We start from the raw sequence: 26,606 nt of genomic DNA on the forward strand, positions 1-26,606 counted from the left end.
CCCGCGCCGGATACGCGGGTAGGACGGCCCGGGAGGAGGAGCGCGGCTGGGCGGACTCAGACCGGTGCTTCCCAGGTAGCCGCTCCTTTCCTCGCTAGCTCTGTCCGGCGGCGGCTTCCCAGGAGCCAGGCAAGAACTCGCACCGTACGTCCCCAGACGACCTGGGGTGCCCCTCTGCGGACCGCCGGCACTTCCCTGAACGGAGCACACGACTACACCGGCCTCTGAGCGTCGCGGAGATTGGGGGAGCGCCGGAGACGGAGAGCCTGGCGGTCGCCCACCAACAGAGCTCCCTCCGGAGGGCTGCGGGAGCATGTGCCCAGAGCTGCAGGTGCAGACCCAGAGGGAAAGGGATTCTTCGGTGGGGCCGCGCCTGGCAAATTCGAGTTCAAAGCGGGGGTCGTCCTCTCGATCATTGACTGAGTCCTAGGGCGTGGCATTAGTCCTGAGGCGTTTCAGAGGGGCGCCCCCGCTTTCCAAACGTGGGTAGAGCCCAGGTGGCCGAAACCTGGCGCGGGGCGCAGTTGGGCTGTAGCTTTGAGAACAACAGGTTCTCAATCCTCACAGAAATTCCCAGTGCTGAGCCAGGGGCTTTTTGACATGTTTTTTGTTTGTTTTGTGTTTTGTTTTAGTTTGTTTGAGAGTTGCCAGACTATGTTTAAACTTCTGGTTCTAGTCAGCCAACTGCCTGTAGTTACCTTCGCATTTCCTCATTACACAAGAGGTCCTAAGGATTCTAAGCATGCGAAAAAAGAAGGTAAGCACGGCTTCAGTTTCGACAAAAACCTTCCTGCGTATCAGAGCTGCATATTACAGATCTCAAGAGAGAAAATGTAGTATTTGAATGCTCTCATCAAAATGATGATCTAGTCTATTCCGACTCAGCGACCCTGCATAGGGTTTCTGAGGAGCATCAGTAATAGATACACTAAAATATTGTTTAGTTTAATTTATACTTTGGGAATGTGGGTTGTCTTTTTTAAATGTTTTTAACTACAGTTGAATACAATTTTAGTTCTATGAGTTTCCTTTGATAAATATGTATTTAAGATCTGGTTTGTGGTTAACTGAATGGAACTTCTGAAAGTCAGAGAGTGGGGGGCGGGGGGGGGGTTTAGATGAGGCTGTGTGGTAATTATACCAAGCATAATTGCTTATTCTTCCTGGAAAGGTGGACAGGAAATGGGGATCTAGTCTGGACTTGAGACCATTTGGGCTTGGATTTTCTCAATTGTAAAATGATGGGGTTGGGGAGCAGCAAGATCTCTAAGGTCCTTTTGGCTTTAAAATGTCTGAAGTTTGATTACCTAGAGAAGGGCAGAGGTTGAGAGAATCAAAGGAGACTTGGTGGCACAGAGGTTAAAGCACTCGACTGTTCATCAGGTTGGCCGTTCAAACTCACTAGCAGCTCTATCACAGAGTAAAGATTAACCCACTATTACAGTTTTAGCAAACCAGTGGGGTTGTCCTCCTTCCCATCAGGTCACTGAAGGCAGTAGGTGGGTGAGAAAAAGGCTAGCTTTGGTACTTGCTAACCTTGTGGGTTCCACTTTGCAAACAGACTAGTTCTGCTATCTTGAATTTGAGCCCCACATTTAAGAAGCCCAACGTAAAAAAATTTGAAAAGGGAAAAAAAAGCTTGGATCTCAGTTCCTTCTCCCTGTCTAGTCATTGTGTTTCTTCACCCAGTGCCAGTATATTGGATCTACGCCTCTACACATTTCTGTCCCTTATCCCTCTTCATCAGATTCTGCTCGCAGCTCATTTTCATTTGGGAAGGATCTGTTTACACTAATACTCCTGGCTGACTTATTAATGATTAATGCAGCTTCTTGTACTAAATCTCCTAGATGTGTGTGTGTGTGTGTGTGTGTGTGTGTGTGTGTGTGTTTTAAGATAAGAATACACCAAGGAGTTAAACCCTGATGGTAGAATTCTAGGCAACTGGAGAGGGTAGCTAGGGAGATAGGGAGAGATTTTGAAAGGGGATCCTTCTTGATACCTTCCAAGTGGCATGATGAAACAGTCCCCATATATGCCTGTATTCAGTTAGACCTGCTGATGATGATCCCTAAGACAATTGTGAGTACATTCATTCACATAATACCAGCACAAAAGACACTCCCAGGACATCACAAACTATGGAAGGAATTTAGAGGTCCTACTTGAGTTGGACTTCTGGTGTGGTGCTGTGGATCAGTACTGGACTGAGAACCACAGGGTTGGCAATTCAAACCCACCAGCTACTCCTTGGAAATCCTATACAGGGTTGCTATGAGACGTAACTGACTCGATGGCACTTAACAACAACAACTTGAGTTGGGGGACTCCTGGTGTGGTGCTGTAGGATAAGCACTGAACTGCGACCACAAAGTCGGCTGTTCAAACTCACCAGCTGCTCCTTAGAAACCCTGTACAGGTTTGCTATGCATCAGAACTGACTCAATGGCACGTAACAATGACTTGAGTGAGGAGAACTAGAGATATCTGTTAGAAGAGATCCTACGTATATGCAAAGCTGATTTGTTCATTCAGTAACCGTTTTATGACCACATACAACATGCTGGACCATATGCCATGTTTTGGAGATGTAGAAGTAAGTGTAGTAATCCCTGCTCTGGAGAACCTCTTTATATAGCAGGGGAAACAAAAAAAAAAACCCAATGCCATCTAGTTGATTCCAACTCATAGTGACACTAGATAGACTCTAAGGGAGCTGATAGCCTCATCTTTCTCCCACAGAATCGCCAGTAGACTTGAACCACTGACCTTGTGGTTAGCACCCAGGAGAGACAAGGTGTAAATAGACAATCTCCATCAATTTTATAACAGAGGTGGAATTTAAGAACTCCTAGAGCAGAGAGTAAATAGAAGGCACCTTGAGAGAGTTCTGTGACAAAGAAGCATATGCTTTCTACTTGCAAATAGAGTATAAGCAGTCCCTGGATTATGAACAAGATACATTCTTTTTGGTTTTCTTTCTTTTTATTGTGAATTGAGTGAAGGTTTACAGATAAGGTCATCAGCTTTACACTCAACAAATCCTATACTTAGTTTCATTTCCATGTTTACAATCCCCTCCCTGCAACAATAGTTATCCTGATTCCTCCCTGTGTTCCTATTTATTTTCCACCCACCTCCCTATCCCTTCTTAACTTTGTCCTTAGGAAAATCCCCTTTTCATTTTGAATGATTGACCATTCCATGGTGAGTATTCCTAGCTAGTGTTGTTACCCCTGCTATAAACTTGCTTGGCTGAAAATCGGGCCATGAGGGTGAGTTCTTTTCCAGACCTAAAAGGTCTTTAAGGGCCATAGTCTCAGTTTCTTTCTGACCAGTAAACCCATTTATTTTTGTTTTTTAATTAAATAATTCTGAGTTTTGGTCCACATTTTCTCCCACTCTATCTGGAACCCACTAATAGGATCCTTTTCATAGCAGTTGGTAGTGATAACTGTTGTTGTTGTTGTTGTTAAGTGCCATCAAGTTGTTTCCGACCCATAGCGACCCTATACAGGGTTTCTGAGCCTGTAAATCTTTATGGGAGCAGAAAGCCTCATCTTTCTCCCGCGGAGTGGTTGGTAGTTTCGAACTGTTGGCCTTAAGGTTCGCAGCCTGATTCGTAACCACTACGCTACCAGAGCTCCATCTAATTCTTCCGGTCATAAGAGCCATTCTTAAGTATGTCTTTAAGTCGAAGCTGAAGGTAAATTGGACAGGTGCTTACGGTTCTTACTAAGCATTACTTCAGGGCAAGAAAAGCCTCAGAACTTTTTCAATGATTTAAAAGCTGCACAGGAAGCAAGTGAAGGTGATTGTGATGAAGAATTTGTTGTGAGTTGGGGTAGGTTCAGTCATTTCAAAGAGAGGGTAAATTTCCATAACACTAAAGCTCAAATATGAGTTGTCCCTAAATCTGTAAGCTACTGTAAAATACATGGATATATGAAGACTAACTGGGAAAAGAAGGGACCCTGGGCTAGGTTTTGATAAAACCAGATGATGGAGGTAAAATTACTTAAAAGAAGCTAATTTAGAGAACATGAGGAAACAGGAGAGACTGAAATGGAATCTCTGACTTGATGTATTTGAAAGAGTAGAATACATAAGTACACAGCCTCATCGTTCTATCATAGAGCAGTTGGTGGGTTTGAACCGTTCACCTTGCAGTTAGCAGTCTGATGCTTAGCCCAGTGCATCACCAAGGTTCCTTTCAGAGCTACTTAGAACCCAAATAACAAAGGGCAGTATTTCTCCTGAGATCATAAGGAAGGTAAGAAAAAGTTTGATATGGTACTGAAGAGTAAAGTTTAAGGTCGAACACTGATAGAATCAGAACTTTCACAATCAGAGAAGTGGCAAAAACAGCCCTTAGAAGATATACTTAATGCAGGGGTGAGGGCATTTTTTAGCATACATATTATTTCAGGTCAGAAAGACAAGGGGTTGGGAACCGGATTATGTTAAGACTCGTGGACCATTCTAAGTACTTTGGGTTTTACTCCAAGGGAGACATGACTGCTAGTAGGAGGTTTTTATAAAGTAGAAAGATAGCCTGACTTAGCTTTTCAAAGGTTCACTCTGACTGTGATGTTTACAACAGAATGTAAGGGGAGCAAAGAGCTCACTTAGAAGGCCATAGCAGGAATCCAGGTGAGAGATGATGGAGCCTTCAACCCAGATGACTGGTTAGAACGGGGTGGATTCCTGCTGTATCTTGAAGGTAGAACCAGTAAGTAGTATTGTTGAGTTGCCTGGTTGTGCTTTACTGACTGGGAGTAGGAGGAAAGGAAGCAGAAATCTTTGATCACACTGATGCCTCTAGCCTCCTTTTAGAGTATTTCTTAAAACACATATCCCGTTCCACCTTCCCCCTTAGTTCAAATAGTCTTTATGTGTTGTTTATAATATAGAAACTGACAACTCTAGAATAGCAGTGGCCAACAGAAATACACGGTAAGCCACATAAATAATTGTAAATTGTCCAGTTACCACATTAAAAAGGAAAAAAGATATATGTGAAATTAATTTCAATAATGTATTTAATTTACCCCTAATGCCCTCATTTCAACATATTTTTTGTTGTTGTTGTTATGTGCCGTCGAGTCGGTTCCGACCCATAGCGACCCTGTACAGGGTTTCCAAGGGTGTAAATCTTTACGGGAGTAGAAAGCCTCATCTTTCTCCCATGGAGCAGCTGGTAGTTTCGAACCACTGACCTTAAGGTTCACAGCCCAATTCGTAACCACTACGCTACCAGAGCTCCTTCATTTCAACATATAATCAAATATAAAACATTACTTATGAGCTATTTAACATTCTTTTTTCCATACTGCTGTTGTTATACGCTGTCAATTCTGAATCATATCTACTCTATATGACAGTAGAACTACCCCATAGGGTTTCCTAAGATGGAATCTTTATGGGTCAGGTCTTTTCTCCCAAGAGTAGGTTTAATCCACTTTACTTTTGATTGTAGTCCTGGTGTGGTGCTGTGAGTTAATGCACTGGACTACAAAGCCAGTTTGAACTCCAAAGTTGGCAGTTCAAACTCACCAGCCACTCCTCGAAAACTCTATACAGGGTCACTGTGGGTCAGAGATGACTCAAAGGCACACAACAACAACAATCTTTTGATTAGCAGCCAACCCATTGCATTACCAGAACTCATTTTCCATACTAAATCGTTGAAATTCAGTGTGTATTTTACAGTGCATTTCACATGCAAATTATGTGGCTGCTGTTAGCCATCATGGAGTTTGTTGTTTTGTTGTTAGGTGCCATCTTGTTCGTTCCAACTCACAGCGACCCTATACACAACAGACCGAAACATTGCTTGGTGCCTGTACCATCTTTATAATTGCTGTTATGCTTGAGCCCATTGCTGCTGCCACCGTGTCAATCCATTTTGGTGCGGGTCTTCCTCTTTATATCTGACCCTTTATTTACCAAGCATGAAGTCCTTCTCTAGGTACTGGTCCCTCCTGATAACATGTCAGAAGTATTGCTTCTAGGAACATTCTAGTTTACTGTTTCCAACACAGATTTGTTTTTTCTTCTGGCAGTCTATGGTACTTTTAATATTGCTCTCCAATACCAAAATTCATCTTATTATGCGATGGTCTTCCTTATTCATTGTCCAACTTCCACATGCATGTAAGGTGATTCAAAATACCATGGCTTGGGTTAGGCGCACCTTAACTCCGAAAACTGACAACATTGCTCTTGAACACATTAAAGAGGTTTTGGCAGCAAAAAGTTTGTGAACAATTTCCATTATCTTTTCCTTTCATTTTTCATGAACTTTTGAAGCCTCCCCATATATAGTTAATGGCTTCTGCATTGAAAAAAACCAATTCTAAAGATTCAAACCTATTTGGAAAGATGATTAATCAGTAGCAAGGAGCACTGGTGATGCAGTGGTTAACCAAAAGGTTGGTAGTTCAAATCCACGAGCCCCTCTACAGGAGACAGATGTGACAGTCTGCTTCCATAAATATTTATAGTCTTGGAAATCCTTTGAGTAAGTTCTACTCTGCCCTATGGAATACGATGAGAAATCTTGGACATGATGTGGCTGTTCTCACAGGACTAAGAAAAAAATGGTGACTTTAGGTCACTCACATATCAGCATTAATCTTTCAAGCTATCCTCTCTCATTGGTCTTGAGCTGCCTTTCAATTGCCCACTTTTTAGTACATTCTTCCTTTACTAAAAGTTAACAGTGAGAAATACCAAGACTTTTAGATTTTATTATGCTTTTGATGGAGTGCTCAAAGAGCTTCTGAACTCCAATCCCAGTAATGTAATCTGAAGCAAAATCCCTTAAGCTTTGTTTGCACGGCACCAAAATAAGTTTAACATTTGGGGTTATTTTTTAAATACTGTCATGATAGGATGTTGTTGTTTTTTGTGTCAACCTATGCTTAACCCTGTCTTGTTTACCATTTACCTTCCTAGAAACTACAGAAGGAGTCTTGTAAAGATTTGTAGACATATATTTGGAGGGAGAGAAGTAAGGAACTGTCCTTTTGGGAAGAGCTGAATGTCCTTTCATTGATCTTATAATTCACTTGCAATTTTGTTTGTAATTTTTATAAATTTGATATGAATTTATGTATCATTTTAGAACTTAGAGAGATCTTAATGATCATTAGTTAAATGATCTTAATGATCATTTAGTTCAGTTCCCATATTTTACAAATGAGGAAATAGCAACCCAAGATATAAGTGACTTATGTAAAACTGATGATCTTCTCCATAAACCTTCACTCAATTCACAATTAAAAAGTGGGGGAAAATAAATGCATAATTTCTTTCAAAGATAAATATATATATAAGTGACTTATCTCAGGATACATAGCAAATAGCTAACTAAGTCAAATCAAAACTGAGAATCCCTGCCTTCTAATTCTTAGTCTAGTATTCTTTCCATTACTTCACACTAATTATTTTCAGTCAGAAGAATATGGAACCAACCCTTTAGAAATAGAATAGTCTAACCTATTATTTACTGGGAAAATAATTATCTGGAAAATCCAAAACCCACTGCTGTGGGGTCACTCGGACTCACTGTGCCCCTCCAGGACAGAGCGTAACTGCTTCCTGGGATTTCTGAGATTATAAATCTTTATGAGAATAGCCAACTTCATCTTCCTTCTGCAGAGCAGGATGGGTTACAACATTCAACCTTGAGGTTAGCAGCCTAGCACTTAACCCACTGCTCTATCAACACTCCTTTCTGGAGAGAAAAGTAATGGTTAGCTAATTTTAATTTATGTAAAACATTTTGGACACAATCAACTCAAATATGCTCAGGAATTAAACTGATAGTAATATCCCATATTCAGTTGTTGTTAGATGCCACTGAGTCAGTTCCTATTTATAGCAACCCTATGAACAACAGAACAAAACACTGCTCAGTCCTGGACCATCCTTAACAATTGTTACTATGTTTGAGCCCATGGCTGCTGCCACTGTGTCAATCCATCTTGTTGAGGGTCTACCTCTCTTTAGCTCACCCTCCTCTTTACCAAGCATGATGCCCTTTGCTAGGGACTGGTCCCTCCTGATAACATGTCCAAACTATGAGAGACAAAGTCTTGCCACCGTCACCTCAAATGAACATTCTGGCTCCTCTTCCATATTCAGAAGAAATTATTTTTAGTGAAAAGTGACTTCTTTTTGTTGAATTTTAAAACCATACAAGAAAGTTAGCTACAATATAGATACAATACAAAAACGACTCCCTTTTTCCACAATTAAAATGAATTTTCTCTTTTATTAATATTTGAAATCTTTTTATTTCTTCATTAGTCTTTACTTCAAAAGAAGAAGCAAACTTTTTCATACATCGACGCCTGCTGTATAACAGATTTGATTTGGAACTCGTCACTCCTGGAAACCTAGAAAGAGAGTGCACAGAAGAACTTTGCAATTATGAGGAAGCTAGAGAAATTTTTGTGGATGAAGATAAAACGGTAATTTGGTTGATTGTGTTAATTGACTGGGAAACTATTAAATTATACTTATATGACACTTTTAGCCATACTTTTATGTTTGAAACAAAATCCAAGAGTCGCTACCTGTTATCACTTTCTACTTCCTTAAAATACTAATTAACGTATTTAGACATGGTTTTAGACTTAATTAACTGTGTTTATAATAATTAGCAAATTACTATGTTGTGATTTTGTGTTTAATACTTATTATATTCAAAAACAGTTATGATACAGAGTGAATTAAACTTCAAATAATATTTGTGTTAGTCCTTTTATTCAGGCAGATTTGTTGTTAGTTGTTGGCTCCATGTGTACAAAGTAGAACTGCTCTGTAAGGTTTCCAGGGCTGCAGCCTTTTGGAAGCAGATTGCCAGACCTTTCTTCAGAAGCACCTCTGAGTGGGTTGGAAATACCAACCTTTCAGTTAGTACTTCAGTTAGCAACCCTCTACAAGGTTTCTGAGGCTATAAAACTTTACTGGAGCAGACAGCCTCATAGTTCTCCCACAGAGCAGCTGGTGGGTTTGAACTTCAAACTTTGTGGCTAGAAGCCCAGTACCTAACCCAGAGTGCCACTAGGGCTCCTTTTAGGAAAGTTTGCTGTTGTTGTTTTAGTTAAGTGCCATCGAGTTGGTGCCAACTCACAGCGACACTGTATAGGGTCTCCAGGGAGTGGCTGGTGGGTACGAACTACAGACCTTACAGTGAGCAGTCCAGTGTTTATGCTACAGTGTCACACCAAGACTCTTTATTTAGATAGAATATTTCTCCTATGTGAAGAACCGTCACTCTTTTCTAGAGGTAGAAATGAGCATACCTTTTTAAAAATGACCTATATTTATATCTCAAGCATTTATTGACATCCTCCCATGTGCCACTAACTCTGGCATATCATTATACAGATATGCCAAATGATATCTGTGCATTTTACTTAAAATGAAATTTTAAGTAAATATCTGTGTGATTTACTTAAAATGATATTAAATCGTATCTGCTAATTTTATTAAAGTTAAAATCAGTCAGTACTGTCCCTGTTATAATCTGGCATATTCTTGAAAAATGTTAAATGACCTTAAATTTTTACTTTTGTGCATTAAGTATCCTTAGCCCTTGTTTCGTTTCCTCCTGCATCCCATTTCACTCTTTGGTCAATAAAACCTCTCCAGGTATATTCTCCAAATGCAGGTATGCTGATCTAATGGAACCTAATTTTTCATTCTTCCATAGAAAATACTATACAAGTGTTTACCACATCTATTAGAGAGGGTAAACCAAGCTAACTTTGTGGTTGTGCTTCTTGAGATTTTATTCTGTTTTTCCACAAATCCATTTTCAAATTTTGCACAGTTACTTAGAGACAGCTTTTATTCTATCAAGTAACAGTGAATTTAGAGCTGTTTCAGAGATGCTTTTCCAAATCAATTCCAATCTTACACACCTTACATAAAAAAATGGCAAGCTATGGCCCTACCTAATGTAGAAAAATTTGGACTCCTTTTCATTGGGAAACATAATAGGTCCATAGCCTTAACTTCCACCTTTGGTCCTTTCATCAACCCCTTAAAATGCAATTATTCTCCATTACTCCACACTAATTATTCTCAGTCAGGATAATAGGGAACTAACCCTTGAGAAATAAAATAGTCTAACTTGTCATTTATAGAAAAATAATTATCTGTAGGGTAAAGTGATGCCAGAGTGGGGCTCCAGGAAGGTGAAGGGAGAATAAACAACTGCTGTGGAGTCAATTACAACTCATAGCAACCCTGGTGATGCAATGGTTAACGGGCTCAGCTGCCAACCAAAAGATTAGCACTTGGAACTCACCAGCCACTCCAAGGGAGAAAGAGGTAACAGTCTGCTTCAGGAGAGATGACAGCGTTGGAAACTCCGGTTGCAATTGACTGCACAGCAGTGGTTTATTCTCCCTTCACATTCCTGGAGCTCCACTCAGGCATCACAAAGTTAGTGGTTCAAACCCACCAGCCAGTCCTCAGAAACCCTATACAGGGTTGCTATGGGTCAGAACCAACTTAGCAGCACTCAACAACAACAACAATCTTGTATTTAAACAGCCCAACTTGTGACCCACTATGATACCAGAGCTCCTTGAAGGGAGCATTTGTTTTTGTTAAGTGCCACTGAGTTGGTTCCGACTCATAGCAACCCAGTATAGGGTTTCCAAGGAGCAGTTGGTGAGTTTGAACTGCCAACCTTGTGGTTCACAGTCCAGTGCTGATCCTACAGCGCCACACCAGGAGTCCTGATGAGTTGGGACAGAGAAGGCAAGGACAGCGGTGGTTGGTAATGCTTTCATTAGAGTGAGTCACGCCCTCCATCTTAAACTGGTATCCTACCCATGGCACATGCCAAGAGTTTACCACTCCTCACTTTGGTCAATGAGATCAAATAAGTAATCATAAAAATTTTATATAAACTTGGAAATTTTACCTTTTCCACAGATGATATTTTGGCAGGAATATTCGATAAAAGGACCAGCATCAAAATCAAGTAAGGCAAGAACTGATCAAATTTAATGTTGTGCTTTTTTCCCCTCTCTTTATTGTATTACATTTTAGTCTTACAATTTGAGTTTGGTTATTGCTCAACATATATATGCCTTGTAAATCAAGGAGGACTTCTTAATTATCCACTGGGTCATCTAAGACAGAGAAAGCCATAGTCATCTATTTACACACTGAAAATCAAGTTTGGTGAGATATTAGAGAAATGAGATAATAGGTTTAATGTGGTTTCAAACAACTCAGCCAAGTCAAGACTTGCACAGAATAAAAGTAGGGCTCAACTCATTTCAAGTAGGAAAATACTTTTTCACTTTTTATTTCCCCCTTTTACCATTACAAGTGAAGGAGATGCTTATGCTAGATAAGTTAAGGTGGTGGTTGTTGTCCTAAGTGCCAACAAATTGGTTCTGACTCAAGAGAGATAAATTAAGGTGGCTGGACAAAACTGAGTAACTTCTAGAGAAGGGAGATCCTTTATCTTATCTGCTTATCTACACTGATCATCTCTAAGTGTTTTTTAGTTGTTTGTTTGTTTGTTTGTTCTATTTGCTTGTTTTTTCTTGCCAGCTATTCTTTTATTCCCCTTAGGTAGGGCCCCTGCTATAAGGGAGACTGTGTTAACATAACTATGCCAGAGCTATGTAACAAACTTATCAATAATTAACACCAAATGTGTCCAGTTGAACAAAAAATACATCTGTTTCACTTAGTGTTGAATATTACCCATTTACTATGACCTATTTAAAGTGAATGAAAGTATTAATTACTATAACTAGAACTTTTAGCAAGTGTTATTTAAAATTTTCTCAGGTTGTGTCTCCCCCACAAAGACTTTTTAAAGTAAGTGTTAATTATTAGGTCTTACTACTGTGCTTAGAACCATTGTTAAAGCGTATTGAATTCAGAGGTTATAATTACACTATTTTCATAATTTCTCTTAAGATGGTAACAGAGAGAAAATTGATGTTATGGGCCTTTTGACTGGATTAATTGCTGCAGGAATATTTTTGGTTATTTTTGGATTACTTGGCTATAATCTTTGCATCGCTAAGTGTAAGAGACAACATTATCCAAGGTAAGTGTCAAACAGAAGTATTTCATTCATAATTATACATTCTATATTTCTGTTTTTAAAATTTTTTAAGTAAATAAACTTTTGACTTTGGACTAATACCAGAACTACAGGAAAGTTGAAAAGACTGTAGAGAAAACCTTTCACCCAGCTTCCCCCTTTGTTAACAACTAACAATACTTTAGTACATTTGTCAGAACCAAGAAACTGACATCAGTGTGTTGTCATTAACTAAATTCCAGAGTTTACTTAGGTTTCGCCAGGTTTTCCATTGGTGTCCTCTTTCTGCTCCAAGATCCTAACAAAGGTACTATATTGCATTTACTTTTCATGTGTCTCAGTTGCTTAGTTCCCTAATTTAACAATGTCTTGTAGCATAGTGGTTAAGAATCGGGCTGCGAACCTCAAGGTCAGCAGTTCGAAACTACCAGCTGTTCTGCGGGAGAAAGATGAGGCTTTCTGCTCCCCTAAAGATTTACACCCTCGGAAACCCTGTGCAGGGTCACTATGAGTTGGAACCAACTCCACGGCACATCATAACAACAACAGTTGTTTAGTTCCCTAATTTAACAGTTATATAAATAAGATAATGATGCTATTTCTAAGATCTTTCAAAATAATTTTAAAAACTTTATATAAGTCAGCTTGGTTTTTCAATACTTCCTGCTTAAGCAGGAAGCAAGGACCATGGAAATGCAGTGATGACTTCCTCAGGTGCTAACCAAAAGATTGGCAGTTCAAACCCACCTGACTCTCCGTGGCAAAAAAGAAGTGGAGATTTGCTCCCGTAAAGATTACAGTCTAGGGAATTACATGGGACAGACCCTACAGGGTCACTATGAGTCAAATTGACTCAACAGCACAAACAACAAGCAGGAAGCCAATCCCACTGTACCCACATTACTTCCAGAGATAAGAAGTCCCATTTTTACAATGCATTACAGAGTTCAAAGAGCTACATATGTGGCCACTCAAGTGCAAAAGTGTAACTGGCTTTAAAATTCAACTCTTTTTATTTGATATTTTAAACAAATGTGAATGAAATAAAATCATTACCACTTGAGAATGTTGTTGTTGTTAAGCGCTGTTGAGTTGGCTCCGACCCATAGTGACCCTGTATAGGGTTTCCGAGAAGCAGCTGGTGAGCTTAAACCACCAACCTTGCAGTTCAAATGGCTTCGCAGTCTGGCGCATTAACCCACAGCACCACACCAGGACTCCCACTTGAGAATGTTGTTGTTGTTGTTAAGTGCCGTTGAGTCGGTTCCAACCCATAGCAACCCTGAACAATAATAGCATATTAATAAAGTACACTGAGATTCACAAAGGCCATAGTATTTTTGCATAATAGAACCTCAACCCTTATTAAAATAAAAAGTGCTTCCCAGTAAATGTAGATGTGTAAGTATAGAAATAACATAATTAAAAAGCACTACACTGAATGCTGTTGTTGTCAGGTGTCATCGAGTTGGTTCTAACTCATTATAGGGACCCTATGCACAACAGAACGAAACACTGTCCAATTTTCATCTATCCTCACCATTGTTCTTATGTTTGAACCCATTGTCACTGCTACTATGATGACTCATTTCATTGAAGATCTTCCTCTTTTTCAATGACTCTCTACTTTACCAAGCATGATATCCTTCTCCAGGGACTGGTCCCTGCTGACAACACGTTCCCAGTATGACAGACGAAAATTTGTTATTCTTGCTACTTTCCAATTATGCTTCCTCCAAGACAGAATAGATTAGGCTGAATATATTATTAAAAATTGATGTTTATTCAGATTTTTAAATTCTGTGAACAAGCTTATGGTGGTGACCAGGGTTCTTGTTTATGATAGATTGTTGTTGTCAAGTGCCTTTGAGCCAGTTAGGATTCATAGTGACCTTACTTAGAGTTTTTGAGGCTATAATTCTTTGTGGAAGCAGAAAGCCTTATCTTTCTCCTGAGGAGCAGCTGGTGGGCTTGAACTGCTGACCTTGTAGTTTTCAGCCAAGTGCTTATCCTACAGAACCACAGCACATCTAATTATGATAGCTTATTTATCTTTTCTGCAAATGGATAGTGTTTTGTATCTTTCCAATAAAATAGACAGTATTTTTAAAATATCATTAGAAGACATTGTGTCTTCTAAATTAAGGATAAATTTCAACTTAGATTAAGTAAGTTTTTACTTAATATAAAAAAAAAACAACAACATCATGACCAAGTGGGAGTCATACCAAGAATGCAAGGATGGTTCAATATTAGAAAAACAATCAATGTAATGGACCCCATAAATAAACAAAAGAAAAGAACCAAATGATCATATCAATTGACACAGAAAAGGCATTTAACAAAATCCAACATCCATTCCTGATAAAAACTTAATATCAAAAGGTAATAGAAGGAAAATTCCACAATATAATTGAGGGCATATATACAAAACCAATAACCAGGAAGGAAACTGAAAGCATTCCCTTTATGAACAGGAACCAGAAAAGGATGCCCTTTATCACCACTCCTATTTAATGTTGTGTTGGAAGTCTTAGCCAGAGCTCTAAGGTTAAAAAGGGAAATTAAAGGCATCCAAATTGGCAAAGAAGAAGTAAAACTCTTTCTATTTACAAATGATAGGATCCTATACTTAGAAAATCTAAAAAACTCAGCAAGAAAATTATTGGAACTCATTGAAAGATTCAGTAAAGTATCAGAGTACAACATCAATATAAAAAGTCAGTTAAAGAGAACTCTGAAAAGAAAATCAGGAGAGCAGTACAATAGCCACCCAAAAGATGAAATAATTAGGAATAAATTAAACCAGAGAAACAAAAGACTATACAAAGAAAACTACAAAGCACTACTACAAGAAACCAAAAGAGACCTACAGAAAATGAAAGTGCATACCATGCTTATGAATAGGAAGACTTAACATTGTGAGAATGTCAACACTACCCAAAGCAATCTATAGATATAATGCAATCCTAATATGGATTCCAACATCATTCTTTAAAGAGATGGAAAAACTGATCATTAACTTTATTTGGAAAGGAAAGAAACCCCAGATAAGCAAAGCATTACTATAAAAGAACAAAGTAGGAGACCTCTCACTTTTCAATCTCAAATTCAATTCAGTCACAGTAATTGATACAGCCTGGCACCGATATAACGAAAGACAAATAGATCAATGGAACAGAATTGATAACCCAGGAATAATCCATCCACTTGCACTCAGTTGATCTTTGACCAAGGGCCAAAACACATGAAATGGGGAAGCGATAGTTTCTTCAACAAGAGGTACTGGCAAAACTGGGAATATATTTGCAGAAGAATGAAACAAGATCCATTTCTTACACTATATACAAAAACTAATTCAGCATGATTTAAAGACCTAATTGTAAAACTTAGAACTATAAAGATCATCAATGAAAAAGTAGGGACAAACTTATGGGCTCTGTTACATGGCATAAATACACTATCAATTTAACTGAAAACAAACACATAGCAAAAGACAAAATAGATAGCTGGGACCTCCTAAAAGTTAGATGCTTATGTGAATCAAAAGAATTCACAAAAGGAATAAAAAAAAGAACATACAAACTGGGGGGAATTGGCAATGGCATACCAGACAAGGGACTCTGTTCCCTAAAACTTATAGAACACTTCTACACCTAAACAAGAAAAAGACAAATAATCCAATTTTAAAATGGGCAGAGGACATGAACAGATTTTCACCAAAGAAGATATTCAGATGGATAACAAACAAACATGAAGAAATGCTCACAATCATTAACCGTTATTGACAGGGAAGGCAGTTTAAAAAAATAAAGAATAAAAAACAAAAACACAGTCTATACTCCAAAATATATCAATATCCTGAAACACAAAGGAATACTGAGGAACTGTTTCAAATGAAAGTAAACTAGAGACATGTTGTTTTTGTTCATTGCTGTCTTGTCAATTCTAACTCATATTGACCATGTATAGGATTTCTGAGGAGCAGCTGGTGGGTATGAATTGCTGACCTTGTGATTTGCAGTCCCGTGCTGATTCTACAGTACCAGACCAAGAGTTCCATTAAAGAAATGCAGATCAAATCAACTAGTTACCATCTTAGCCCAGCATTCATAGCAGAGTTCCAAAAAACAGAATATAACAAATGCTATCAAGGGTATGGAGAATCTGGAACAGTCCTGCACTGCTGGTGGGAATGTAAAATGGTGCATCACTGTGGGAAATTGTATGGCAATTCCTCAAAAAGTTGGAAACAGAAACACTATTTGGCTCATAAATCTCTCTATTTGGTATATATCCTCAAGAAATAAGAGCTGTGACACAGATATTTGCACACTCATGTTCATCACAACACTATTCACACTAGCAAAAAGATGGAGACAACCTAAATGCCCATCAACAGAAGAATGGGTAGACAAAGTTTGGTACATACATAAAATGGAATACTACACAACATTTAAGAATAACAATGAATCTACAAAACACCTCATAACATAGATAAATCTGAAAGACATTATGCTGAGTAAAATTAGTCACAGAAGGACAAATACTGTTTGAGACCACTATTGTAAAAACTCAAGAAAAAGTTCTTATGCTAAAATAAATAGTCAATGATAGTTATCAAGAGTAACTTAGGAGACAGCAGACAAGTGTTAACTTGGGTGACAGGGAAGGCAGTTAAAAAAACAAAAACACACAAATTAGATCAATGTCCTAAAACACAAAGGAATAATGAGGAACTGTTTCAAATGAAAGTAAACTAGAGACATGATCACTAAATCCAATGTGTGGTCCTGGCCTCAGTCATGAAGCGGAAAAATAAATTGCTATAAAGAAAAATGTGAGGGCAAATTCAAATATGGACTAACTATATGGTATGGAGCTGTAAGATAAACACTCGACTGCAGTGCTGGTTTGAACTGCAAAGTCAGCAGTTCAAATCCATGGAAACCCTGTACAGGGTTGATATGAGTCAGAATCGACTCGAAGGCACTTAGTAATAACAGCAACATTTAAATAATAGTGTTGAACCAGTGTTAAATTTCCTAAATTTGAAAACTACTTGAAAATCATTTCAAAATAATTTTTAATTCTATAATGGCTCTAAAAGTCCAGTGAGGTGGACTGTTGTTTTTTTTTTTTTAAAAAAAAAAAAAACTTTTAAAAAAGAGAAACACTGTTAACTGATGATGTATGGAGGGGATTATAATCAATGTAATGAAACAAGTCATATGAATGGTTGAATGTGAAACTGATGATGTGCCCTGTAAACTTTCACTCAATCCACAATAAAAACCTTAAAAAAAAAAAAAAAGAAGAAGACAAAAAACAAAACTATGTAGTATCAAATTTTATTTGGTTGAAAATTTAGGGCTTTTATCCATTTTAAGTCCAGTGAAGGCTGGAGAACTACTCAACTTTAAATGCAATGTAAAAGTGGACCATTATGTAACCACAAAACCTGAATCAAAACTATTCAAATTAATTTGAGTAAGGTTGTTCTTAATTATTTCATATCAGATATAGTGGTGATGGTGGTTATGTGTTATAGAGTTGGTTCCAACTCATAGCAACTCTGCTATGAGTTTGTTTCCAAGATTTCCTGTAAATCTTTACAGGAGCAGAAAGCCTCATCTTTCTCCCACAGAACAGCTGGTCGTTTCGAACTGCTGACCTGAGGTTAACAGCCTGACTTGTAACCACTACGCTACCAGAGCTCCATCAGAAATAAAAAAATAATGTAATATGTGGAGGAAAATTTGAATGGAAAGATTCTCATGTTAGTTCTACCATTATTTAGCTAAGCACTTATAGCAAATTCCTTGGTTTTCTGAGCTTTCTTCATCTATGAGTGAAGGGACCAAACTCTGATTCTCTTAAACTGCTACAACTTTCCTTAAAATGTCATAATCTATTTTCTTAAAGATGAGAATGAATGTTTTGCTCTTGATTATTAGTTTGTCAAAATCAGCATTTCCCAAATTTTCACATTAAAAATGATAATTTTATATATATTTGTTGTTGCTAAATGCTGTTGAGTCAGTTCTGATATAGCAACCCAATATAGGATCAGCTGGTGGGTTTGAACCACCAACCTTTTGGTTAGCAGTCCAGCGCTTGTCCTACAGTGCCACATCAGGACCCCTAAATTAGTAAATCTAAGATACACATTTTTTCTGAAATTCAGTAAAAGTGTTTTCTCTTTAAATTTAAGCAGTTTCATTTCTTCTGCCATGAATCACTTAAAAATTGTTTCTATTTTAAGGAGAGTGTCTGAAAATGTATTGATAAAAGAGATGCAAGTCTTTAAATACGTTTTATCTTGTTTTGTTCCCATAAAAGTAATACATATATATTATATAAAAAGTCAAATATTATGGAATGATATATCAAAAGTGTAAGTCCCCGTAATCCTGCTTTATAGAGATAATTGCATACATATACTAATATATTTTATCAAGCAAATATCTGTTATATGTTGTCTTTTGCAACTTGCCTTTGTCACTTAGCAATATATCTTAGATATACTTCCAGTGCATACTTGAACTGGAAATCATTAAGAGAGTCTCTCTAATTTTTTTTTTTTTATTGTAGCATTTCATTTGTATTTGCTAAAGTATGTTTTACTCTAAAATGTAATAAAATGTGATTCTTTTCTAAAACACTTTAGTCTTATACCAATATCTGTTTATGGAAATGGAGCAACAGATATTATCCCTACCCCAGATATAGCCCTAGTATAGAAGTTGAGTATGTGAGCTCTGGAACCAAACTTGTTGTTTGTTGTTGTTGTTAAGTACCGTGTTGTTAGGTGATATCAAATTGGGTTCAACTCATAGAGACCCTGTAAATAACAGAACTAAATGCTGCCCCGTCTACCTAGCCTAACTGTCTGTGATCAAGTTCTTGCTACACAGCTGTTTGACTTTAGGCATGCTACTTAAATGTAGACTCTATCTCAGTTTCCCTATAAATAAATTTGGAATAATAACTGGAGCCACCTCATTACATAGTTCCTTTTAGGTTCCTTGTTGTTGTTGTTAAGTGCCATCGAGTCATTTCTGACCCATAGCGACCCTGTACAGGGTTTCCGAGGCTGTAAATCTTTACGGGAGCAGAATGCCTCATCTTTCTCCCACGGAACAGCTGGTAGTTTTGAACTGCTGGCCTTAAGGTTCGCAGCCCGATTCGTAACCACTACGCTACCAGGTTCCTTGGAGAACATGAATTTGGAGGGAAATTAGTGGGAGGGTGTTCCTGGGAGGCAGAACCCAGGAGAAAAGCTGAGTACTAACAAGGCCTATGTAGGGAAGGCTAAGCAGATAGTCTAATCAGGGACTTAAGAACTGAAGAGTAGTGAGTACCAGGAGCATCTGATGTTTTGTCACCTATAAAGGTGTTTGTATTTGAGTTGCCAGGCAAGAAGTTGAATTGCCACTTAAGCAGAGGGTTAAAAGGAAAAATGGTCTTTGAGAAAAGTTTTTGAGAATAAGTCAGTTTGCTAAGTCTTAGGAACACAAAGGTGAAGACATAGTGCTTACCCCATGGAATTTACATTTTGACCTACTTTATGTGTAATAGATAGAGCAGGGGAAAACTGGAGGACAGAAGAAAATCAGTAAGGATGCTAGTGTAGTAACTCCCATGTGACATTAAGAGTTTGGAGTTATTTTTAAGGAAGAAGAATCTACAGGACTTGATGACTAAGTAGGAAAAACTAGTAGATGCTGGACTTCTAGTGTGGCGCTGTAGGATTAGCACTGGACTGCTAACAGCAAGGTCTGCAACTCAAACCTACCAGCCACTCTTCAGAAACCTGCATAGGGTCACTATGAGTCGGAACCAACTCAACAGCACTTAACAACAACAATACTTTTTAAAAATACCAAACTACTTGCTGTCTAGTGGATTCTGCCTCATGGTGACTTTGTGTCAGAGTAGGATTGTACTCCATAGAGTTTTCAATAACTGACCTTTCAGAAAGAGATCTTCAGGGCTTTCTTCTGAGTTCTGGGTGAACTCAAACTACACTTTTTAGTTGGAAACTAGGTGTGTTAAGCATTGGCAACACTGGGAGGAAAAAAAACTAATTTGGATTTTGATAATAAAATGCATGTGTTTTAGAGATAAGATAAGGTAAGAGTTTAGGGCTACTAATGCAGAATTGAGGAATCCTGTTGTGGCGCTGTGGGTTAATGCACCAGACTGCAAAGCTGTTTGAACTGCAATGTCATTGGTTCAAACTCACCAGCTGCTCCTTCAGAAACCCTATGTAGGGTCACTATGGGTGGAAACCGACTCGACGGCACTTAACAACAACAACAACAACAATGCAGAATTGAAGTTTATTTATTGCACAATTAAAACGAGAGTAAGCAAGTTCTTGAGGTGTGGTGAGAGGACAGAGACTTAAAGAATGTTAGCAGTAAAGGTGCAGAAAGAAGAGGAGGAGCCAGCAAAGAGGGCAGAAGACAGAGACAGCATTAGTTGTAACTCCAGCTCCAAGCTGGAATTCCTGAAAAACTTACTGAGGTATCATGTGACCTACGAGTCCTGGTATAGAGCTGTGGGATAAAGCCCTGGACCTCAACATTGGTTTGAACAACAAGGTCAGTGGTCCAAACTCACCAGCCGCTACTTGGAAACCCTAAACAGGGTCACTATGAGTCGGAACCAGCTCAATGTCACTGAACAACAACAAAGAGTGTTCTGTAAATTCATTAAAAAAACTTTGTCATGTGAGAGAAGTAAGTGAAAATATATTTCAATTTTTCTTACATCATTATCTTTTAAGCTGACCAACTTCTATTAATTTCCCTTATTTTACCTACAGGGAAGGATTAAAGTCTATCCATTTTGCAGGACCTTTGACAAAGACTTTATTCAATGGGGCTTCCTCCACAAAAGAAACCCTGGTGTTTCGACAGCTAAGCACTTAGCTGCTAACTCAGAGGTTAGAGGTTTAAACTCCCTAGTCATTCCATGGGAGTCTATTTCCATAAAGTGTCAGAATTGACTTGATGGCAGTTTTTGGTTTTTTGGTTTTCCTCCACAAGCTGTGGTAGCCTTGGAAACTCACAGGTTAATGAAGAAATAGGCAAAAACTGTCTTCAGAGACTCATCTTACCTTTTGTCTTCTTTTTACCCTTATTGTTTCCTTCATTTTACCCCATTCATAACTAAAAACAAAAAAGCTTTATGCATGTCCCCATGTTTAATCATTTCACTTGAGGTCTATTCTATGATCCCCAAACCCACTACCATTAAGTCGATTCCAACTCCAGTGACGCTGTGTAGGGTTTCTGAGGCTGTAAATCTTTATGGGAACAGAAAGCCTCCTCTTTCTCCTGTGGAGCAGCTGGTGAATTCGAACTGCTGACTTGGTGGTTAGCAGTGCAAAGTGTAACCCACTATGCCACCAGACGTCCTCTGTTCTATTAGTGGTTACGAATCGGGCTGCGAACCTTAAGGTCAGCGGTTCGAAACTACCAGCCGCTCCGCGGGAGAAAGATGAGGCTTTCTACTCCCGTAAAGATTTACACCCTCGGAAACCCTGTACAGGGTCGCTATGGGTCGGAACCGACTCGATGGCACTTAACAACAACAACAATGCCTGATACCTTCTTTTGTCCACCCCCTGTGGTTTTCTTCGTTGTTCTCCTTTTCTGCACCACCACTATCTCCTACTTCATAGCTCTGATGCATTACCCACTTTGTTCCCACGTGAGAGGAGAAGAATTCAAAGACCGAAGGGAGCAAAGTGAGACTACAATCATACATGGCTTCTGTGCATGTTATTGCAAAATAAAAAACCCTGGAGATCTCTTGTTTTAAAACTTAGATTAACTATACTTGTTATTTGTGCCATAAAATGCTTTACAGTCTAGATCATTTTTAACCCATTGTCTCTTTTTGATCCTCACAGTAACATTGGATTTGCTAGACATTCTCTTATAATACTTCCTAAAATAGTTATTTGTTCTCTGTCTCTATTTTGCAAGCGTGGAAGTGGTGGAAGGGCAAGGGAATATTTGAGAAAGAAAGAAGTGAAAAATAAGACCATTGTGAGAAAAGTTTTTGCTTCATTCCTCTGAAAAAACATGCCAAGAAATGGAAAACAAGATCTTTTTATTTCTTCGTTCCTACATTTTGTGGAGAAAAATTGGCATAATATGTGGCCAGCTTATTTTGGTCATTTAAGAGGCATAATGTGTAAAAACTGTAGATATTTAATAACTTTTACTGTAATTATTCAATTTGTTCTGTATGTTAAAATCTTAAAGCCAATGTGGACAAAATGTATTTGTTCAAATTAAAATAGCTGCCTCTCCTGTTCATAATAAGCAAACTTCTCGTCACAAACTAAGGAATGTGACAAGCAACTTGCCTAACCATGAACACATTCCAGATTTCTGACAGTGGAGGAATTGTGTTGAGCCCTCTAAGTAAACTTGTGATCCTCTCAGTCAACTCTCCACTATTAAAGGACCGATTCTAGAGTTACACAGACCTTTTGCTTGGCTTTTCTCTCTGCAATTTTTCTCTCCCGCCTTCAAATTTCATTATTTCTTCCAAAGGACAAAGATACCTTAAAGTGCAAATTGACTGATGTTGGGGTTTTTTTTGTAAAATATTATAGTATTTTAGATCTCTTAAACTATTTCTAGAATTCTTGGTGTGGCATTCTAGGATAGATAAGTACTGGACTGCTAACTGCATGGTCGGTGGTTCAAACCTGCCAGCCACTCCTCAGAAACCCTATACAGGGATATTATGAGTTGGAACCAACTAGATGGCACTTAACAATAACAAAAGTCTTTTGAAAGGAGCCCTAGTGGTTCTGTAGGACAAGCACTGGTCTGCTACCACAGTTTTAGCAGTTCAAACCCACCAGTTGCTATGTGGGAGAAAGATAAGGTTTTCTGCTCCCATAAAGACTTACAGTCTGGAAAGCTCTATGAGTCTCTATGAGTCAGAATCTACTTGATAGCAGTGGATTTTGGGGGTTTAAACTCTTTCTTGGTAGGAAAATATTTTAAATATTAACCAAAGACTGAAGATAATCTATGAGTTTTAATTACCACATCTTAAGTAGCCAAAATTATCGGAGGTTATGTTATGCCTAGATCATTCATAGAATGCTAACTTTACAGTCTAAGTAGATCAATTCAATAATGTTTAAATGATAACTTGTCATTTACAAGTGAGAAGAGAAAGTATAGGCTCAAAACGCTAGACTCAAGTTGCATTTAAACCTTCGTTGGTTAGCGAACCTGGCAGGTTTTTGTGAAAGTAATAGAAGTAATCTGTCGTTTGCTTTGCTATCAAGTTGAGTCTGATTCATAACTACCCTATAGGACAGAGTAGAATTTCCCCATAAGGTTTCCTGTAATCTTTACAGAAGCAGTATTGCCACATTTTTCTTCTGCAGAGTGGCTGGTGGGTTTGAACCACCAACCTTTCAGTTAACAGCCAAATGCTTAACCTTGTGCTACCACCAGGGCTCTTGGTAAGAATGACCTTATTGTTGTTAATGTGCCATGGAGTCAGTTCTAACTCATAGCAACCCTGTACAGGGTTTCTGAGGCTGTAAATCTTTACTAGAGCAGAAAGCCTCATCTTTCTCCTGCGGAACAGCTGGTAGTTTCGAACTGCTGACCTTGTGGTTCGCAGCCTGATTCGTAACCACTACGCTACCAGAGGTCCTGTTGCCGTTGTTGTTATGTGCCATCGAGTCGGTTCTGACCCATAGCGACCCTGAACAGGGTTTCCGAGGCTGTAAATCTTTACGAGAGTAGAACTGCTGACCTTGTGGTTTGCAGGTCCGATTCGTAACCACTATGCTACCAGAGCTCCTACCAGAGGTTCTAGGCCCTATTAAGTGAACTATGTCCTATTTTTTTTTTTTTAAAAAAACCAACAACCAAAAAAAGTTGGATTAGGACCAGTGGAAGAGGGAGAAGACAATATTCAGAGAAAGGAAGCCACACCTGTGAATCACAGTCAGAATTCAAGGGAGCATAAAGAGGCTTCTTTGGCAAGAGCAGAGAGCTATAAAATATAAGGTGAGGCCAGAAGAAAGGAAACTTTGACTATGAGGCCCAGGAGTGAAAAGTAAGCTTCAGGCTTTTAAGAAGACTGACGTGATAAAAGTACTGTGTCAGAGTTCTGATGAGGCGCTGTAGGATAAGCACTGGACTGCTAACCACAAGGTCAGTGGTTCAAATCCACCAGTCACACCATGAAAACCCCATCCAGGGTTGCTGAGTCAGAACCAACTGACGGCACTTAACAGCAACAATAGTGGGAGAAATGGACAGAGCAGCAGTGCAGAGAGAACCGAGGCGGGAAATCATCATTGGCTGTGGCAATTTTCCCGGGTATCTATTCACTCAGCTAGGCGCTGTGCCACCTTGTAACAAAACCTGATGTGAATGTCACACCATACTTTCGGAGTTTTCATCCAGAAGGTAGAGAAAGGGAAATGAGTATGTTTTCAGTCCTTATTTTATGACATTTTATTCAGTCCACATAAACAACTCTGAGGAGATTGTTATTATTATCCTCATTGTCAAAAGGAGGAAACTAAGGCTCAAGTTAGGTAATAATTTCCCTTTGACCAACCAGAAAACCAAATCTGTTGAGGCCCTTCTAACTCATGGTGACTGCATGTGCTACAGAGTAGAACTGCTCCATGGAGTTTTCTCGACTGTGATCTTTATTGAAGAAGATCACCAGGCCTTTCTTCCACAGCTCTGCCAGGTGGATTTGAACCACCAACCTTTAGGTTTGTAGTGATGTACAGACTGTTTGTGTTACCCAAGAACCTTCCTTTGATCATTTAACTATGAAATGGCAGGGTCCGGTTTCAAACCCATATCTAACTTCAAAGCTCTTGATCTTTTTACTGTACCAAGACTTTTTCTAAGATGTTTTTAGTATTGCCATCTTTCCCTAAAAATGCTGCCTTTCCAAGACCTAAATGCTATCTCTTTTTGTAGTTCTTCAGCTGTCTATGTAAGAAGAAGTAGGCACAGGCCCTCCATTGTTTTCAGAAGACCCGAGGAGGCTGTGTTGTCTCCATTGCCACCTTCTGTGGAGGACACAGGATTACCTTCTTATGAACAAGCAGTGGCACTGACCAGAAAACACAGTGTCTCGCCACCACCACCATATCCTGGCCCAGCAAAAGGATTTAGGGTGTTTAAAAAATCCATGTCACTCCCATCTCACTAAGGCCATCTTGCCATCTTGTTGTATAGGAGATGTGTTACTTAAATGGTTCATTCTTCCCAAATCTAAAAAGACACATCAATTCAGCCCTTTTTGGCAAAGGAGGAGTAAACACACACACTGCACCACAGAAGTTCTGTCTGCATCTTGTGTCTCAATTTAATCATGGTCTGCTTGATGGAAAACTTCAACTCCATCATTACCTTGTGGTAAAGAACAAAGCACTTTTCTGTAATGTCTGTTTCAATGGTTCAAAATATCTATTGATTTATATTGATGGCCTAGTTATATACTGGTGAACAGTTTGTATCCTTTTGTACTGATAAAGGAGGTAGATTTCTTGTGTTGAATATGAAAGAATATAAGAATTTTCAGTCATTAGATTATCCCAAGGCATGAAATTGGATTCGATTTTCATTCAGGTTTTCTTTTGGTTGAAAATACTTCACAGAGTTTGATATTTCAATATAATTGGGTGACCTTAATATAATCACTTGGTCTTATATTTTAAATTATTGCATAGCATTTTCCATACCTTGCAGGTTTTAGCTGTTGATTCTTGTTATCAGTCATGTTTCATTATGGTGAACAGAGCTAATAGTTTTCTTTTTTAAAAGAAAACTACTACTACTTGAAATGGAGTTAGTTCTTCAGAGGTAACAGGGTTGCAATGGCAAGAATATGCATGAGTTTGCTATACCATCAAATAAATAAATGGGCTTCAAATCTAGGAGCGACTAGAACTTGATGAAGTTGCCCATATTCATGAATCTTTAGAGCTAAATATATTTAAGTACATGTGATTATCTTGAAAATTAATCAAACTCTATACATAATACTTTGAGAACCTTGAAAAAGAATTCTCTTTTCTGCTAAAATAACATTGATTAGATTTATCATTAGCGCCTTACCACATCTGTTAACATGTCTGAATACAAAAGAAAAATATCTTAGATAATCATTTTAAACCATACTTTTTCTCTTTGAACTTTATACATGACCAGTCTTTCCTTAAAAACATAATAGAGTATAAGCTATAAATGTCTGAAGTGAGTGTATATGTGCACCAAGTTATGTGAGTAGAAATGTGTGTGAGTGTGTATATATAGAAACTTGTTTCCAGTTTGAAGGAGGGTCACTGCTGAGAAATAGAACATTTAATTCTTTATGCTTTTGCCAGGTATTACATTTTCCTATTATTGAAGATCACTGATGAAGCTTTATTTTGTTTTGCAGTTTTTACAGGGGTGAGACTGTAGCCCACATGGATTTGATT

At 38.5% G+C, this 26,606-nt stretch overlaps 1 protein-coding gene across 1 annotated transcript; it reads left to right on the forward strand.

Moving 5' to 3' along the window:
• Window positions 1–638: 638 nt before the first annotated feature.
• PRRG4 (proline rich Gla (G-carboxyglutamic acid) 4 (transmembrane)) lies at window positions 639–25,375 on the forward strand. Its single transcript, XM_006864870.1, has 5 exons — window positions 639–757; window positions 8,317–8,480; window positions 10,963–11,011; window positions 11,968–12,100; window positions 25,099–25,375. Exons 1-5 carry the CDS (start codon window positions 655–657, stop codon window positions 25,331–25,333), a joined length of 684 nt encoding a protein of 227 aa, XP_006864932.1. The 5' UTR covers window positions 639–654; the 3' UTR covers window positions 25,334–25,375.
• Window positions 25,376–26,606: the final 1,231 nt, after the last annotated feature.

Source organism: Chrysochloris asiatica, unplaced genomic scaffold (assembly GCF_000296735.1).
Source record: "Chrysochloris asiatica unplaced genomic scaffold, ChrAsi1.0 scaffold00072, whole genome shotgun sequence".
Taxonomy (NCBI): Eukaryota; Metazoa; Chordata; class Mammalia; order Afrosoricida; family Chrysochloridae; genus Chrysochloris; species Chrysochloris asiatica.

What these genes read in the sequence shown, in the direction of transcription:
- PRRG4 (XM_006864870.1), top strand. Translation starts at nt 655, where the DNA reads ATGTTTAAACTTCTGGTTCTAGTCAGCCAACTGCCTGTAGTTACCTTC. An exon ending in TTGTGGATGAAGATAAAACG is followed by an intron (nt 8,481 to 10,962) that starts GTAATTTGGTTG and finishes CCTTTTCCACAG; the next exon opens with ATGATATTTTGGCAGGAATA. An exon ending in AGGACCAGCATCAAAATCAA is followed by an intron (nt 11,012 to 11,967) that starts GTAAGGCAAGAA and finishes ATTTCTCTTAAG; the next exon opens with ATGGTAACAGAGAGAAAATT.